Source organism: Bubalus bubalis, chromosome 16 (genome assembly GCF_019923935.1).
Source record: "Bubalus bubalis isolate 160015118507 breed Murrah chromosome 16, NDDB_SH_1, whole genome shotgun sequence".
Lineage (NCBI taxonomy): Eukaryota > Metazoa > Chordata > Mammalia > Artiodactyla > Bovidae > Bubalus > Bubalus bubalis.
The window spans coordinates 3228404-3246672 of record NC_059172.1 but is presented as its reverse complement, the minus strand read 5'-3'; the positions used below and the strand labels follow the sequence as shown (position 1 = coordinate 3246672).

At 53.8% G+C, this 18269-nt stretch overlaps 2 protein-coding genes and 1 long non-coding RNA gene across 6 annotated transcripts in view; 1 reads left to right on the top strand and 2 right to left on the bottom strand.

Annotated features, from left to right (window-relative positions):
- Nucleotides 1-843, bottom strand: part of SLC43A1 (solute carrier family 43 member 1) — a 30360-nt gene extending 29517 nt beyond the window's left edge. Inside the window, 1 exon segment of the mRNA XM_025266021.3 lies at nt 565-843. The gene's annotated coding sequence lies outside the window, so the exon portion shown is untranslated.
- Nucleotides 844-890: 47 nt separating this feature from the next.
- On the top strand, nt 891-16485 carry LOC112579539. 2 transcript variants are annotated; one of them, XR_003103852.3, is made up of 4 exons: nt 891-1155; nt 12568-12799; nt 12972-13417; nt 13616-16485. It is a non-coding gene; the product is annotated as an uncharacterized LOC112579539 (long non-coding RNA). The 2 variants fall into 2 exon arrangements; XR_003103851.3 differs by lacking the exon at nt 12568-12799 and having other exon boundaries at nt 899-1155.
- Nucleotides 15082-18037, bottom strand: TIMM10 (translocase of inner mitochondrial membrane 10). 3 transcript variants are annotated; one of them, XM_044929098.2, is made up of 4 exons: nt 17901-18037; nt 17301-17417; nt 15534-15755; nt 15082-15339 (listed from the first exon to the last, which is right to left on the bottom strand). In XM_044929098.2, exons 2-3 carry the CDS (start codon nt 17369-17371, stop codon nt 15554-15556), a joined length of 273 nt encoding a protein of 90 aa, XP_044785033.1. In that variant the 5' UTR covers nt 17372-17417; nt 17901-18037; the 3' UTR covers nt 15082-15339; nt 15534-15553. The 3 variants fall into 3 exon arrangements, with proteins under 3 accessions (XP_044785033.1, XP_006080789.1, XP_006080790.1); XM_006080727.4 differs by lacking the exon at nt 15082-15339 and having other exon boundaries at nt 15347-15755; XM_006080728.4 differs by lacking the exons at nt 15082-15339; nt 17901-18037 and adding an exon at nt 17542-17894 and having other exon boundaries at nt 15347-15755.
- Nucleotides 18038-18269: the final 232 nt, after the last annotated feature.

The window sequence follows — 18269 nt, the reverse complement described above, 5'->3', positions numbered from 1 at the left end:
CCCTCCGCGACCCCCGCGCCCCCCGCTCACCCGAGGCGCCCGCCCGTCCTCTCCTGTCCGGGGACCGGGCTCGGGTTCCCGCAGGAAGTCCGGCGGCCGCTGACTGAATAAGGGCCTGGGCGGTGGAGGGGCTGGGGAGCGGGCGTGTTTACCAAAGGGAGACAAGCCGGCCACCGCCGCGGGAGGGGACAGCATGCGGGCGGCGCCGGGGCGGAGAGCGGCCGGGACTAGGGGGAAGGAGAGCCCGAGGAAATCGCAGAGGAGAGGGGCGGGCCGGGCCGCAGAGCTGGGGGAGGCGCGAGTGCCTGCCCCCGGGAGCCTCAGTATTCCCATCTGTGAAATGGGCCTGGGCCTTCGGGCGCGTCCTTAGGTCCTCACGGCCTCAGACGCGAGTGTGGTCCAGAGCGGAGGACGGGCCGCCGGAGAGGGGCAGAGGGGCCAGACCGAAGGGGCGGGAGCCGCGCCCTCAGGTGACTGGGTTTCTTGGGGAGCCTGGAAGAATCGGCAGGAGCCACCCGGGGACCCCCGGTTCTCAGGGACCCCCCAGCCCTGCCGGCCGCTCACCTCTGATCCAGGCAGACGCGCCTCGCGTGGCCGCGGACCCGTCGGCGTCCGGCGTCCGGTGTCCGGTGTCCGGCGGGCCCAGCTCGGGACCGTCCCGGCGCTCGCGGCCTTGGAGATTCCGCCTGGGGCTGTCACCGCCCCTGTTCTATTGGAGGAGGTCGGGGAACACGACGCCTCCGGGCGGCCCCCAGTCCGCGCGGCGAGGGTAGGACGAGGTGAATCGACGGAAGAGCCAACCGCTGTATTGACGCCCCGAGCTGGGGGCGGGGGTTCCCTCCCCAAACCCTGCCCCTAGGTCAAGTTTCACGAGCACGTGACTCCATCCCGGATACCCAGACACCCTCCCCGGCACACGGCCCTGCGCCTAAAATGTCCACCCGTCTCCCTCCCGCTAGCCTTTGCCCCCGGCCCCCAAGAAGAACCAGGCAGCCCTCTCTGTATCCTCGGCCACAGCAAAGAACATCTCGGCTGGAGCGCGCTGACCGCGATGCCGGGGCGGCGGGGCGGGGGGTACGGGTGGGGTTTTGAACTGTGCAGCTGGGGAGCAGAGTTTTCCGAGAGAGGCAGAGTGACACGGATTTCCTTGTAGAGGTAAGTCAGATTGAGCTCTGAGAGTGGACGTGAACTCTGTCCTGCGCTACCTTGAGCGAGTTGCTTGGCCTCTCTGAGCCTCGGTTTCCTTCTCTAAGTTGTACCGACAGCACTTACCTTACAATGGTACCTATGGTAGGACTGCTGGAGAGCTGGGGGCTGCAGTTGGGGGTTCTGAGACAGGCAAAACGCTCACGGCCGCTCTTGGCACAAAGGAAGCATAATCAGAGTTCACTGTGGTTGTTACTGCTGCCATTGCCATTATTGTTACAGAAGATGTGGTCATGGGAGCCCTCCAGACAGTCTCTGGACCTCCTGAGCCTCAGCGTCCTCATCTGTAAAACAGAGGGTGAACTGTGGTGTGGACTCATGGGATGAGGGCGAGGGCCCATCAGTACAGATGTGAGTTTATTGGGGGGTCTGAAGAGTGATGCTGATGATGTTCGCAAAGCTCTTTGGGCTTGTGAGCAACTGCCCAGGATGTTCCAGGCCCCAGACAAGAGGGACTCTTTAAACAGCTGAGCCACTTCACCATGAGAGGAACTCACATTTGCTGAGTGCCTAATGTATGCTGGACACTTTCCAGGCAAAGTGTTTGTCGGTCGCTCAGTCGTGTCCAACTCCTTGCGACCCCACAGACTGTAGACCTCCAGGCTCCTCTGTCCATGGGATTCTTCAGGCAAGGATACTGGAGTGGGTATCCATTCCCTTCTCCAGGGGGTCTTCCTGACCCAGGGATCAAACCAGGGTCTACCACATTGCAGGAAGACTCTTTACTGTCTGAGCCTCCAGGGAAGCCCATATTTTTCCAAGCAAAAGTTATCATTAAATCCTCAAAACATCACAGGCTCATTTAAACCTTGGAGCTTGTCACAGGAGGACAGGCCTGGGGGCCAGCAGCTGGAAAACGGTAGGTCTAAAGGGGATGCAAAGTCAGGCCTGGCTGGCTTTGAAGGGTGGTCCTTCCCATTCCTCCAGGTCGGGAGGAAACAGCAAAAGCGGAATCTTAGCAGCTGAAAAGGGACGAGGACTTCTCTGTGGCAGGGGTGCAGTGGGTGTCAGGCACTGAGGGTTTCGCTTCTCAAAATTCACGACTGGCTCCCAGAACTTCCAGATCAAGGTCAAACTCCTTAGCTTTGCACCAGGGGCCCTAGAATAAGGACCCCATGACCCAAGGCTTCATGGACAGGTCGCTTCAAGAATGTAATAAAATGTTGAGACCGCTCCCTGTGAACAGGCCTGTGTGACCATGCAGACACATATATCTACATTCAAATTCCAGGGGTTTTGTGGACCCGGCTCCACAGACTCTAGGGGTCCAAGGCTCCCCTGTGGCTGTTAATGCTCGCCTTTCTCTCCAACCCACATTTGCATCTTTTCGCCTGGGGACCTGTCAGCTGCATGGGGACAAGGCTCTGGTCTGCTGTGTGCACCGCGGTGTCTCCAGAGCCAGAAACAGCCCCTGGCAGCTGAGAGCACTTGGGAAGCACCTGTGGAATGAAGTGTGAAGTCACTGCTTCCACATCGCCTTCCCTTTGCATCTGCGATTGCATCTTGCGGGAAAGACAGATTCCTTCCTTCATCTCTGATGTACTTGTCCTTCCCAACTCCTCCAGTTTTCCCTTTTGGCTGGAAGCTCTGATCTCCTAGGCTGGGTTAGAGGTGCTCTCCCGCCCGCCGCTGGCCTGCTCAATGCTGTTCTATCCTGAGATGAAGTGCTCACCCTGATCTAGAATCAGCAGTATCTTGCCTGCTCCCTCCCCAGGAGCTAGAAGTCCCTGGAGGGCAGGCACCATAGGAACCACGTTGTGGCTGGTTTGTATTATGCCTGCAACCCATCCCAGGACCTGACCTGTAACCACCACTGGTAAATGTCTGTCCAATAACGGGAAGAGCGGAGTGAGAAAGGGAGCTGGAAAGGATGGTTGGGGTCAGTTTGGAAGGACCTCTGCCAGGCCAAGGATTTCCCACTTTGTGAAATCAGTCAGTTCAGTTCAGTTCAGTCGCTCAGTCGTGTCTGACTCTTTGCAACTCCAAGGACTGCAGCATGCCAGGGTTCCCTGTCCATCACCAACTCCCAGAGTTTACTCAAATTCATGTCCATCCAGTTGGTGATGCCATCCAACCATCTCATCCTCTGTCGTCCCCTTCTCCTCTGGCCTTCAGTCTTTCCCAGCATCAGGGTCTTTTCCAATGAGCCAGTTCTTTGAAGCAGGTGGCCAAAGTATTGGAGTTTCAGCTTCAGCATCAGTCCTTCCAATGAATATTCAGGACTGATTTCCTTTAGGATGGACTGGTTGGATCTCCTTGCAGTCCAAGGGACTCTCAAGAGTCTTCTCCAACACCACAGCTCAAAAGTGTCAATTCTTTGCCACTCAACTTTCTTTATAGTCCAACTCTCACATCTCTACATGACTACTGGAAAAACCATAGCTTTGACTAGATGGACCTTTGTTGGTAAAGTAATGTCTCTGCTTTTTAATATGCTGTCTAGGTGGTCATAACTTTCCTTCCAAGGAGCAAGCATCTTAACTTCATGGCTGCAGTCACCATCTGTAGTGATTTTGATGCCCCCCAAAATAAAGTCTGCCACTGTTTCCCCATCTATTTGCCATGAAGTGATGCGACAGGATTCCATGATCTTCATTTTCTGAATGTTGAGTTTTAAGACAACTTTTTCACTCTCCACTTTCATTTTCATCAAGAGGCTCTTTAGTTCTTCTTCACCATAAGGGTGCCATAAGGCTGGTGTCATCTGCATATCTGAGGTTATTGATATTTCTCCCAGCAATCTTGATTCCAGCTTGTGCTTCTTCCAGTCCAGCGTTTCTCATGATGTACTCTGCATAGAAGTTAAATAAGCAGGGTGACAATATACAGCCTTGACATACTCATTTTCCTATTTGGAACCAGTCTGTTGTTCCATGTCCAGTTCTAACTTTTGCCTCTTGACCTGCATACAGATTTCTCAAGAGGCAGGTCAGGTGGTCTGGTATTCCCATCTCTTTAAGAATTCTCCACAGTTCGTTGTGATCCACACATAGGCTTTGGCATAGTCAATAAAGCAGAAGTAGATGTTTTTCTGGAACTGTCTTGCTTTTTTGATGATCCAGTGGATGTTGGCAATTTGATTTCTGGTTCCTCTGCCTTTTCTAAATCCAGCTTGAACATCTGAAATTTCATGGTTCACATACTGTTGAAGCCTGGCTTGGAGAATTTTGAGCATTACTTTGCTAGCGTGTGAGATGAGTGCAATTGTGCGGTAGTTTGAACATTCTTTGGCATTGCCTTTCTTTGGGATTGGAATGAAAACTGACCTTTTACAGTTCTATGGCCACTGCTGAGTTTTCCAAATTTGCTGGCATATTGAGTGCAGCACTTTCACAGCATCATCTTTCAGGATTTGAAGTAGCTCAACTGGAATTCCATCACCTCCATTAGCTTTGTTCATAGTGATGCTTCCTAAGGCCCACTTGACTTCACATTCCAGGATGTCTGGCTCTAGGTGAGCGATCATACCATCGTGATTATCTGGGTCATGAAGATCTTTTTTGTATAGTTCTTCTGTGCATTCTTGCCACCTCTTCTTAATATCTTCTGCTTCATACCATTTCTGTCCTTTTTTGTGCTCATCTTTGCATGGAATGTTCCCTTAGTATCCCTAATTTTTTGAAGAGATGTTTCCCATTCTATTGTTTTCCTCTATTTCTTTTCACTGATCACTGAGGAAGGCTTTCTTATCTCTCCTTGCTATTCTTTGGAACTCTGCATTCAATTTGGTATATCTTTCCTTTTCTCCTTTGCCTTTCTCATCTGTTCTTTTCACAGCTATTTGTAAGGCCTCCTCAGACAACCATTTTGCCTTTTTGCATTTCTTTTTCTTGGGGATGGTCTTGCTCCCTGTCGTCCATAGTTCTTCAGGCACTCTATCAGATTTAATCCCCTGAATCTATTTCTCACTTCCACTGTATAATCATAAGGGATTTGATTTAGGTCATATCTAAATGGTCTAGTGGTTTTCTCCACTTTCTTCAATTTCAGTCTGAATTTGGCAATAAGGAGTTCATGATCTGAGCCACAGTCAGCTCCTGGTCTTGTTTTTCCTGACTGTATAGTGCTTCTCTATCTTTGGCTGCAAAGAATATAATCAGTCTGATTTTGACCATCTGGTGATGTCCATGTGTAGAGTCTTCTCTTGTGAGAAGTCTTACTCTGTGAGATAGGTGATTGGAACTCCCAGATTTTGTTTTCTTTTGGTTTAGTTTGTCTGTTTTTTAAGGAAGGAGATAGATATGGTCGGGTTTCTGTGTTTAAGGAATGGAAAGAAGAGGGACTTGAGAGCAGTTAAGAAGCCAGTGTAATGGTTCAGATAATAATAATAATAAAAAAAATAGGACTTCTCTGGCGGTCCAGGGGTCGAGAGCCTGCCTGTGCACACGGGAGACACAGGTTCGATCCCTGGTCTGGGAAGATCCCACTTGCCAAGGAGGAACTAGGTCCCTGGGCCACAGCTGCTGAAGCCCGCATGCCCAGAGCCGCTGCTCTGAGACAAGAGGAGCCGCTGCGATGAGAAGCCCTCACTCAACCAGGGAGTAGCCGCTGCCTCAGCCCGAGAAGACCGCTCACAGCACTGGAGACCCAGCGCAGCCAAAAATCAGTAACTACGTTTTGAAAAGAGAGAGACTTTAAGGCAATGACACCCCACTCCAGTACTCTTGCCTGGAAAACCCATGGACAGAGGAGCCTGGTGGGCTGCAGTTCATGGGGTCGATAGGAGTCGGACACGACTGAGTGACTTCACTTTCACTTTTCACTTTCATGCATTGGAGAAGGAAATGGCAACCCACTCCAGTGTTCTTACCTGGAGAATCCCAGGGACGGGGGAGCCTGGTGGGCTGCCGTCTGTGGGGTCACACAGAGTCGGACACGACTGAAGCGACTTAGCAGCAGCAGCAGCAGCAGGGGGCCCACGAGAATGGCATGTAGGGTCCTAGTTCCCAGACCAGGAATTAGCCCTTGTCCCCTGCAGTGGAAGCCTGGAGTCTTAACCACAGGGACCCCCTGGGAAAGTCTCAGAGAAGAGACCAGAGACCCACCCCTGTATCAGAGTCATAGGATCCACCTGCCCCCACAGTAACCCCTCTCTAGACTCTGTCCCAGAGCGGAGGACAACAAGGCTGTTGCCTTGCGTGTCCTGTCAGCTGCTGGCCCGCCCGCCTCCTGCTGGGGTGTCAGGACTGCGTTCCCAGGTCACAGCCGGAGTCCCCTTCCCGCCCTGCTTCCGGTCATGTGTGCAGGTCTGCCTGAGGCACTCACAGTGCTGAGCCTCCCTCTTCCAGGAGGTAACAGTATCCAGCTCACAGGGGAGACATGATTTATTCAGCCCCACAAATAGTCACAGTCAACCTTTGCATGAGGAATGTAAATAAAATGGTGCAGCGACTTCGGAAAAATGGTTTGGCCGAGCCTCAAATAGTTCCAGAGTTAGCACTGAAACCCAGCAGTTCCTCTCCTAGGTATAGACTGCAGAGAACTGAGAACATTCAGTTCAGTTCAGTCGCTCAGTCATGCTGTTTGCGACCCCGTGGAGTGCAGCACACCAGGCCTCCCTGTCCATCACCAATTCCTGGAGTTTACTCAGACTCATGTCCATCCAGTTGGTGATGCTATCCAACCATCTTATCCTCTGTCGTCCCCTTCTCCTCCTGCCCTCAATCTTTCCCAGCATCAGGGTCTTTCCCAGTGAGTCAGCTCTTCACATCAGGTGGCCAAAGTATTGGAGTTTCAGCTTCAACATCAGTCCTTCCAGTGAACACCCAGGACTGATCTCCTTTAGGATGGACTGGTTGGATCTCCTTGCAGTCCAAGGGACTCTCAAGAGTCTTCTCCAACACCACAGTTCAAGCATCAATTCTTCAGCACTCAGCTTTCTTTATAATCCAACTCTCACATCCATACATGACCACTGGAAAAACCATAGCTTTGACTAGACGGACCTTTGTTGACAAAGTAATGTCTCTGCTTTTTAATATGCTGTCTAGGTTGGTCATAGCTTTTCTTCCAAGGAGTAACCATCTTTTAATTTCATGACAGCAATCACCATCTGCAGTGATTTTAGAACCCAAAACCATCATGTGGACACAAAAACTTAGACACGAATGTTCATGACCCTGTTACCCATAAAAGCCAAGAAGTGCAAACTACTCAATTGTCCTGGAATAAATGGACAAATAAAAATGTGTGTCGCGGGAGTCCCTGGGGGTTCAGTGGTTAGGACATGCCTTGCTGAGGGCCTGGGTTTGATCCTTGGTTGGGGAACTAAGATCCCACACGCCCTGCATGGTGACCAAAACTAAACCAAAATAAAAAATGCATAATATTGAACGTATTATTATTTGGTCATAAAAAGGTCCTGATATATGTTACAACATGGACGAAAGCTGAAAACATGCTGAAGAAGCCAGACGCAAAACATCGCATATTATAGGACTGCATGCATACGAAATGCCGAAAACGGACAGATACCTTGAGACTGAAGGTTAGTCGTCAAAAACCAACAAGGACCAAAAGTAACAACAGGGGAGGGAGAAATGGGGGGGGGGGGCGGTGCGAAGAAAATGAGCAATTAAATAGTGGCGATGATTGTACAGCTTTGTGCATGGACTAGCATCCACTGAAGTGAACGCTTCAAAAGAGTGGATTTTCTCATCATGTGAATTATATCTCAGTTTTAAAGAAATTTTTAAATACTTTCACAAGCATCAGGCACTAGGGAATTGGAGGATGAATAAGACACAGAGTCTATCTTCAGAGAACATGAAGTCCGGTGGAGGAGAGGCGGCGAGGAATCCAATTATCGCGTAGCAAGTGCAATTGCGTCTAAAGGAAGTGCCGTGCTGGACAGAGATTCTGCGCTGTCACGCATCACCCAGGAGGGCGGTGGTCTAGACTAGAGGGCAGGACGGAGTCCCTGCAGAGGCTGCGGTGCGGAGATCTCACTATGGAAGGCTTCCCGCGTCTGATTTATCCACGCTGAAAAGGAGGACGGGCCTCCCAGGCGGCTCAGCGGCAAAGAACCCACGTGTCAATGCGGGAGACGCGGGTTGGACCCCTGGGTTGGGAAGATTCCCCTGAAGAAGGAAGTGGCAACCCACTCCGGTATGCTTGCCTGGAGAACCCCAAGGACAGAGGAGCCCGGGGCGGGCCACAGTCCGTGGGGTCGCAAAGAGTCAGACGCGACTGAGCGACTAGACACAGTGCCGAGGAGGACGCTGAACCACTGTGGGAGCTGACGGTGCGCCCGGACCGAAGCGCGCGTAGACGGAGGGGGGCTGTGGTAAGAGGTTGCAGCCGGAAAGTAAAGACAGGCCAGCTGTACGGGATCCTCTAAGACGATGAGTGCTCAGTGACGACGGAAAATTACCCTCCTCCCCCCTCCCTCGCTCTTCCTCCCTTGCTGCCTGGGTCTGTAAAAGCGCCACCTTGCACGCAGTCGTTTAAAGCCCAAACTGGAGTTATCCGGTCTCTGCTCCAGCCCCGCCTTCCACATCCAACCTACTGATGAGCCTGCGGTTCCAACCTCTGATGCTTGACTTCCTGGTGGTCCAGTGGCTAAGACCCCGCACTTCCACTGCAGGGGCTTGGGTTCGATCCCTGGACATGAGTGACATGGACAAACTTTTCTTGTTTTTTAAGAGAGAGAGATCTCTTCTCCATCGACTGCTATCCCACAAGCCCCGGGCCTCAGCAGATCCAACCTGGGCTCCTGCAGCGTTTTCACCCTGACCTTCCGGATTCCCCTCATACATCCAAGTCCACCTTCCAGGGAGAATTACAGGCCACTCCCCTTGGTGGTTTCCCATGCCTGTTGAGCAAGCGTCCAGGCTCTCAGCAGCGCCTCCGGGCCCATGTGGGCCCTCCTGCCGCCCCATTCCCCCTCTGGCATCTCCCCTCTCTGTGTTTTCACCGGGGTGACCTGGCCTCATCCGTCAATACCCCGTGTTCTCCCACCTGGACCTGGAACATTCTTCTGTCCTGGTCTATCTACTGGTCCTCCAGATTTTGACTTAACTGTCACTTCCTACAGGAAGGCTCTTTGACTCCAACAATAAGTCCCTCTGCTATATGACTCCTGCGATATCTGAGCCGCCCTTTGGCACATCTCATCAAGATGTGTGTCTCCTCTGATGGTCTGTGTGGGCTGACGGGCAGGGACCAGCGCCCACCACCCCCACCACTAACACTAACCTGTGACTTAGCACAGAAGCCACCCCCCTCCCCCACCCCTGTCCCCTGGCAAAGTCCTACCCAACCTTCAGGTGTCTCTCACCCGTATCGCTTTCAGGGTGACCGTCTTCTCTGAGCACTCAGACCTGGGGTGGGGGTGTCATCCCTTTACATAGCACTCATCACAATTATAAGAGGGACAGATTTTATGGAACTGCCCTGATGATGGTCCAATGGCTAAGACTCCACGCTTCCAACACAAGGGGCCCAGTGTTCAATCCTGGTCAGGGAACTAGAGCCCACATGACGCCAGCAGGAGTCCACACGCCGCACGGGAAAAATCCTGCGTGTTGCAGCTAAGACCTGGTGCAGCTTAATTACTTTTTAAAAGTGGCTGATTTTAGTATCTGTCTCTCCCCAGGTACTTTAATTTCTGTCTTGCTTCTTTTTGCCCCAGCTTTCAAACTGATGCTTGTCACAAGATTTCCCTCAGGTCAGCCCACAAGAATTTTTATGAAACTTCCTGAAATCGCATACTAAACTCTATGTGCGCGTACAGTTTTCCAAAGAACCAGTCTGTGGCTTTTGTTGGGAGTTTGAGTGGTCCAAGAGCTGAAAGGTTAAGAACTTTCTCCCTTCTTTCCTTCTAAATAGCATGCTGCTGCTGCTGCTAAGTCACTTCAGTCGTGTCCGACTCTGTGCGACCCCAGCATGAGGTTTATGTAAAACCATTGCCCTAGGATGTAAACTCCAGGTTGGCAAGGATCTTCACCTGTCCTGTTCCATGGTGAACCTCAGGTGCCTGGAATGGTGCCTCGATCCTTCCAGGCGCAGGTGTAGAATGACTGAGCATATTCTCTGATGACCATTAACGGTTGTGAGAACTATTAGTGGTTGTTAACTCTTTCTGTGTAACAAATGACCCCAGAAAATAATGGCTTAAAGCAACCTTTATTATCTCAGCTGCTCCAGGCTGGCAGTCAGGCTGCAGGTCCATTCTGTCCTCTGCTTCAGGGGCTCTGACAGGGCAAAGTGCCAGCCAGGGCTGCCGTCATCTGACAGCTCGACTGGGGAAGGACCTGCATCCCAGCTCACTCGGGCAGGTGCTGGTGGGATTCAGTTCCGTGCTGACTGTGCGCCGGAGGTTGCCCGAGGTCCTCACCATGCGGGTGTCTTCCTAGGACAGCTGACAACATGGAAGCCCACCTCCTGAGGGTTTGCAAGTGAGAGGAGGGGGAGGGCGGGGGCGAGAGGAACGCTACAGGGACGGCCATGACGCTCTTCTGTGCCTGGACCTTGGACGCAGTGTTCATCACCTTTGCTGTGTTCTGTTTGTTAGATGTGAGCCTCTACGAGGAGGAGTGAACACTGTATTTAAGATGGATAACCAATAAGGACCTACTGTATAGCACATGGAACTCCGCTCCGTGTTATGTGGCAGCCTGGACGCGAGGGGTATTTAGGGGAGAATGGATACGTGTATATGTAGGGCTAAGTCCCTTTGCTGTTCACCTGAAATTATCATATTGTTAACCAGCTATGTTTTGTTTAGTTGCTAAATCACATCCAGTTCTTTTGCAACCCCATGGACTACAGCCCACCAGGCTCCTCTGTCCATGGGATTTCCCGGGCAAGAAGACTGGAGTGGGTTACCATGTCCTTCTCCAGGGGATCTTCCCAATCCAGGGATCAAACTTACATCTCCTGCATAGGCAGGCAGATTCTTTACCCCTGAGCCACCAGGGAAGCCCATCAATCAGCTATACTCCAATGCAAAATAAAAAGTTTAAAAAAGGAAAAAAAAAATTCCAACAACCAAAAGCCTCTCTCGAGGTCAGGTGCACAGTGGAAGGAGATCATACAGGGGATGAACAGCAGTGAGTAGAGTGGGTGGGTCGTTAGGAGCCACCTTGGAGACCGCTCGCTCTGGGGACAGGATGACACGTTTTCTCATTCAGCTTCCAGCTAGGCTTGGCTGAAAACCCAGGGAACGCATGGTGCAGCGCAAAGGCCTCCAGGGCAAGGAGCTGAGGAGGAGGGGAGACACGGGGGAGGGAAGGCTAGCTGGACGGGGGAGCCTCTGCCCGTCCTCCAGCAGACCCCCGCCACGCAGGAAAGGAGGCGGACGTGTCAGATCTTCTAACTTTTCAAAAGAAGCCGAAGTCCTGGTTTTTCATGAGACACTCCTCGATTTGTAAATCTGACAGTCTAGCGAGAGTACACGAGGATTGAGTTTTTGACCCTTCTCTTCGGCCTCGCCTATTCCACCACCCTTCACAGGTCTGTTCACCTCTCCACGCCTCCCCTCCCGCCCCCTATACTGTTCACTGAAGGCAGTGCACATGCCAACTCACTCTTTGCGACCCCATGTCCCACTCTTTGCGACCCCATGGACTGTAGCCTGCCAGGCTTCTCTGTCCATGGGATTCTCCAGGCAGGAATACTGAAGAGGGTTGCCATTCCCTCCTCCAGGAGATTGAACCCACATCTCTTACTGGGATTCCTTACCTCTAGCGTCACCTGGGAAGCCCTCACTGAAGGCAGCTGCTGCTGCTGCTAAGTCACTTCAGTTGTGTCTGACTCTGTGCGACCCCATAGACGGCAGCCCACCAGGCTCCCCCGTCCCTGGGATTCTCCAGGCAAGAACACTGGAGTGGGTTGCCATTTCCTTCTCCGATGCGTGAAAGTGAAAAGTGAAAGTGAAGTCACTCAGTCGTGTCTGACCCTCAGTGACCCCATGGACTGCAGCCTTCCAGGCTCCTCCGTCCATGGGATTTTCCAGGCAAGAGTACTGGAGTGGGGTGCCATTGCCACTGAAGGCATGGACCTAGCTAGTTCACGTTGTACACCTTCTATAGCTCTCTGTGCGTGGCAAGGCAACAGTAGATATTGTTGAATGAAATATGACTTTACTGACATATACTGCATTAAGGAAGACTCCCCAAGTCCACCCTCACCTCCACCCAGAGGACTGGGTAAAAGTGGGCTCTGAATTAGCTGCAATCCTGCCACTTGCTTGATCTAGGACCCTTCGCAAGTTACTTGCTTTTGGGAGCCTCAGCTTCCTCATCTATGAGAACCACAGTACCCGCCTCAGAGCTGTTATCAGATCTTAATGAAATAATATACTCACTAGCACAATGTGGCAACAATAAGTTGTTTTTTTTAATTTCTTGTTCTTTTCAGCCGCGCTGGCTCTTCGCGGCCTCGTGCAGGCTTTCTCCAGCTGCGGCCAGCAGCGGCTCCTCTCTGCTTGCAGCACGTGGGCTTCTCATCGCAGTGGCACCTTTTGTTGTGGCGTGAGGGCTCTAGGTGCCCCATGGCACGTGGGCTCTTACTGGACCAGGGATCAAACTAGCGTCCCCTGCATTCCAAGGTGGACGCTAAACCTCTGGACCCCCAGGGAAGCCCTCAACAGGTACTTGTACTGAAATCCACACACACAGACACACACACACACACACACACCCATTTCCTCACTGGATCCTTGGCATGTCTCCCCCGAATCCATGTCATCCATCTACTGCCATCCCCACGGCTGGCAGCTAGAGGGAGCCTTTAAAATGCAGATTTGTCATTTTCACCGCCAGGGTTCACCTCCTTCCAGTTTGCTGATGCCCTTCGGAGAACACCCAGCCTTTTAACACAGCTCTTCAGGCTCTGTGGAGCTGAGCCGGCCGGCCTCGGACAGGTCTCTTCTCCACCACCCACCTCCCATCCCATCCCACTCCAATACGAGCTTTTCTGCAGCTCTCTGTCTGTAGCTGAAACCTCTTCTCTTCACCCCGACCGCCCTTGCTTCTAATATACGTTTCAGCGATGCACCCTGGAAACTCCTGACACTTCTGCTAAACCTGAGGGCAGGCACAGTCTGCTTTCCTCACCATTGACCCTTCCCAGCACAACCCCCGCTGAGGACCTGAGGAACGCCCGCGGACCGGCGCCAGCGGGCGGACTCCCGTGGGCGGACGGCGCCACCTGCTGGCCCACACCGGCACTGCAGCACCTGGACGCGGGCTCTCAGCCCACCCTGGAGGTGATTTTTAACGATTTTTTAACTTTTCTGGGGGTATTATCTCACGTCTCCTTACATCCAAGTTAACAATTTTTTTTAAAAAGGTAACATTATGAGTACTTAACATGGGAAAGGGAGGCACTTTCCTAAGTGCCTTAGTTGTTATTAACACATTTAATCTTCACGACGACTCGATGAACTGGTTTTATCCCTTGATAGACAGGGTAACTGAGCTGGTGCCGGCCATAAAGATTCTGCCTGCCAGTGCACGAGATGGAAGAGACGAAGGTTCGATCCCTGGGTTGGATGATCCCTTGACAAAGGGCATGGCACCCACTCGTCTCCTTGCCTGGAGAAGCCCGTGGACAGAGGAGCCTGGTGAGCTGCAGTCCATGGGGTCGCCAAGAGTCGGACATGAGAGCACGCACTCAGCTGAGGCACAGAGCAGTCAGATGCCTCCCCAGGAGCACACAGACTGAAACTTTCACCCCAGGCGGTCTGACCTGAACCTGGACTGTTTTTTCCCGGATGCTCCGTGCAGTCTGTGGGACGCTAGTTATCCAACAGGAAATGAACCTGGGCCCTTGGCAGTGAAGGTGACACGACCCAAGCACCGGGCGGCCAGGGAGCTCCCTGAGCCTGTCCTCTGTAAGCCTGTCATGCGCTGCCTCTACTTGTCCTGCACGCCCAGGGGCCCGGTGAGGTTACGTGCCGGACGCCAGCCTCTGCTACCACAGTGGCATTGGGGTCACCGAAGCTCCCAGTGCAGCGAGCCGCCCTGAGCCGCAGTTCTCCAAGGGCTCCGTCAGGACAGGAGTCACTGCGGCCTCTCCTGTGCGTGTAGAGGTCCATCCTGGCCTCCAGGCTACTGCTCCTCTCCTGTGACCCAGAAACCACCACCTCTCAGAGCCCCCGTTTCCTAAGAGGGCCTCTAGCCTGCTGGGTGGATCGGACCACAGATCCCACCAACGGTGAGGAGTGCGGGTCCCAGTGCGGACTCAGGTGGACCCCAGATGGCTAATGGCGGTTATCACTCAGGCCCTCCCCTGGATCACACACACCGTGCGTGACGCTGGGTCCCTTCACATGTTCCGCTGTGGCTGTTTAGAACCAAGACACGTCGTGGCTACTTAAGTCCCATCTCCTTTCCACCCGCTCCTCTAAATCATTTCTTTTCCATCATTTGGGAAAATGATGTGCCGGCCTGCACTTCAGTTGTTAAACATAAAAAGCTGGGCTTCCCTGGTGGTACAGTGGTGAAGAAGCCACCCACCAATGCAGGAGACACAGGTTTGATCCCTGGTCCAGGAAGATTCCACCTGCCGCGGAGCAACTGGGACCGCGAGCTGCAGCCGCTGAAGCCCCCGTGCCTACAGCCTGTGCTCCGCAACGAGCCCCGCACACCGCAACCAGAGAGAGCCCGCTCCCAGCAACGAGAGCCCTGCACACCGCAACCAGAGAGAGCCCGCTCCCAGCAACGAGAGCCCCGCACACCGCAACCAGAGAGAGCCCACTCCCGGCAACGAGAGCCCTGCACACCGCAACCAGAGAGAGCCCACTCCCAGCAACGAGAGCCCCGCACACCGCAACCAGAGAGAGCCCGCTCCCAGCAACGAAGACCCAGCGCATCCAAACCAAACAAAGCATACGCTTGTTACAAAAAAAGAAGTATCTTGGGAACCTTCTGTGGCCCAGCCATTACTGTAAGTGGTTTATTCACGTTAACTCACTTTACCTTCACCCAGCCCTATGACTGTCCCCCAACTTTACAGATAAGGAAGCCAAGCATGGTGAGGTCAGGGTCACACAGCGAGCGGCTGACGGGGACTGCCCACTTAAGCCACAGGACCGGTCTCTGCTTTTAAACACGTCAGACTCCCTCTGCTGGTAGAGGCTGTGTCTGCCGCCTTCACTCCCAAGTGCCAGGCACACTGCTTTGCACACTGTGGGTGTCAACAAATTTGTTTTAATATATAATATATATATATACACACAGTCACGGGCCCGCCTGGGAAAGGGCTCCATCATACTCCAGCTCCTGGAGACTCTCCAGAAGGAGTCCAGGCCTGGCAGTCTTCACAGATGACGCCCAGCGAGGGGCATGTTTAGTAGACAGGTGGGGAGGGAGGGGGAGCACCTTAGGTGTGCTGCTGCGCCTCATGCAGGCCCAGAACTCTGCTGCGCCCTCTTCATCAGCTCCTCATCCTGCATAGACAGCTCTGTCAACTTCTTGCCCATCCGCTCATGGATGTCCAGGTACTTGGAGACACAGCGGTCCAGGCACACGGACTCGCCCTTGGACAGCTCTGCTTCCTTGTAGTGGGGAGGCACGCACTTCCGGTGGCAGGCGCTGGTCATTCTAGAAAGAAGGGCAAGGTCGGATCAGCAGCCTGCTGTGGCAAACCTGGAACTCGCGACGACTCCTGCCCTGCTACCCTGATCTCACCCGCCAGGAAGGCAGTGTGAACCCCCAATCTGCGCCTCCGCCGTCTTGGGAGGCCCTTGTCTGAGCCCATGGTCACCCTGTGTTTCTGACTCATCAGACAGGAACCGTTAGCTGAGTATTGGCTACGTTCCGGACATCACACTAAGCGCGTGACGTGGATTCTGCCACGCAGTCCTTAGGATGACTCTATGCAGTCAGCACGATCGTTACCCTCTTTTTACAGATGAGGGAGTGAAGGAACAGGGAGCCTCAGGATCACATAAAGCTGGGCTACGACCCCAGGGAGCCTGACTGGGGGCTTCCTGGGGGCGCAGTGGTAAAGAACCCGCCTGCCAATGCAGGAGACGTAAGAGACGTGGGTTCAATCCCTGGGCGGGGAACAGCACCTGGAACAGGGCATGGCAACCCACTCCAGTGTTCTTGCCTCGAGAATCCCACAGACAGAGGAGCCTGATGGGCTACAGTCCATGAGGTCGCAGACTTGGACAAGGCCAAAGCAGCTTACACGCATGCATGAAGCCTGACTTCACAGCTTACTTTAGAAAATTATTCTCACATATAGCCTTCGAGACAAACCCAACTAATCAAAGGAGGATACCAGAGAGTTTTAGCCAATAAAAATAGCAAATAATTGTTGACTGCCTACGTGTGTTGGGCTTGATAAGTCTGTCTTATATTTTAACATTTAATATTTATAATGTCTCTATGAGAAAGGTACTATTATGAACTCCACTTTATAGCTGGGATAACCACCAGTCTACAAGTCCAAGTAACTTGCCCAAGGCCACAGTAGTGGTGGCTGATGTGGCTGTGATTTGTTCCCAAATCTGCCCGATGACTCGTTAGGAGTCAGACTGAAGTCCTGGTCCTGGCACTGCTACTGACGAGCTGTGGACCCTGAGAAAGCTGCTGAACCTCTACAAGCCTCAATGTCCTCACCTTAAAAATGGGACAAGGGAACTCTGGAGATTATAAAAAGATAACGCCTATCAAGTGCTCAGCATTGCTAAACGGGTTACGCGGATCTGTCAAAAGGCAACTGCCCTACTGTCCCCAGAGCCCAACCAGAGCCTCGTTTCTCTTCCTGCTCGGCTCCTCCATCATCAATTCCATCCCAATCCCAATGTCAAAGTCCTTCTAGTGAGTCCACACTGCGTCTGCATTAACTCTTAACCATGGGGGTGGGTGGAGAAGGAAACGCAACCCAGTCTAGTCTTCTTACCTGGGAAATCCCATGGACAGAGGAGCCTGGCCAGCTACAGTCCAAGGGATGGAAAAGAGTCAGACACGACTCAGCCACTGGGCATGCTTGCGTGGGGGTGGGTGCTGGGAAGGTAAGTATGGACCTCAGTTTATCCTAGATTGAGAGGAAGATTTTTCGGAAGTCGTCCACCTCTGCCCTTGGAGAGAATGACTTGGGAGCATTCTCTAAGATGTGAGGGGCAGGACCGGCCTTACCTGTTGTACATGTCGGCCATCATCTCTACCTCCAGCTCTGCGGCCAGCTGCTGGGCCCTAAGTGGGTCCATCTCAGCCCTGCGCCCTGGAAGAGATCTCCTGCGGGCCTCCTAGTTCCTGGGTTTGGGCGGGCGGGGGGGAACATCACGGTCAGCACCCAGCCCTCCCAGCCGCTTTCCCGTCCAGGGGCTGCAGGACGTGGAGGAATCCCAAGGGCATCCGACCAGGAGGGGCCGCTGACCTCGGCAAGCTCAAGCACCCAGCGTCGGACCTGGGAACCGAGGCCCCGCCCAAGGTCGCAGAGCCGGCGACGGCAGGCCTGCAGAGCGGGTCCCAGCACCCTGACGCCCAGCCCCTCAAGGTGGCGTCTCTCCAGGAGAAGAGGGGGGATCGGGGACCGGGCCCCAAACGGCCGGCACGAACGCGCGGGGCCCTGCGGATCCGATGCGACGCGGCCCTGCGGGGCCGGGCCCGGGGCCACGGCCCTGGAGCGGCGGCGCCGTCTTCGGGGTCGCCGCGCGCTCCAAGCCTCTCTCCGAGGCCCGGGCCTCTCCCCGCGCCCCCGGGGCCCCCGGCGTCAGGCACACGCCACAAACTCACCGAGCGGGCGGCTAGTGCAGGGCGGAAGCACGTGGGGCACGGCCGGCGAGAAGTCCCGCCTCCCTTCCACTCAGGCCGCGCTTCCGGAGTGAAGACCCCGCCGCGGGCGGCGCCGGGAAATCCGCCACCATAGAGAGGGAGCGGCTGGCTCCCGCCGGAGGCGAGGGAGTCCTCCAGATGCTAGAGAGGACTGCAGGGTACCATAGAGGCTGCGGCGGGCCGTAGAGCGCCCGCAGCAGCTAGAGTTAGGGTCCCTAAGGGCGATGGCGGAGCGGTTTGAGTTTATCGGATCTGTCAGAGCGGCCAGGGGTACCGAGCTCGGTGAACCTTACCCTCCGCACCCCCGGGGGCGCTGAGGTCGGAGTGCAG

Coding starts and splice junctions, on each gene's coding strand:
- TIMM10 (XM_044929098.2), bottom strand. CDS start 17,371: ATGGACCCACTTAGGGCCCAGCAGCTGGCCGCAGAGCTGGAGGTAGAG. Junction 15,756..17,300: donor ATGGCCGACATGTACAACAG/GTAAGGCCGGTC, acceptor CCTTCTTTCTAG/AATGACCAGCGCCTGCCACC.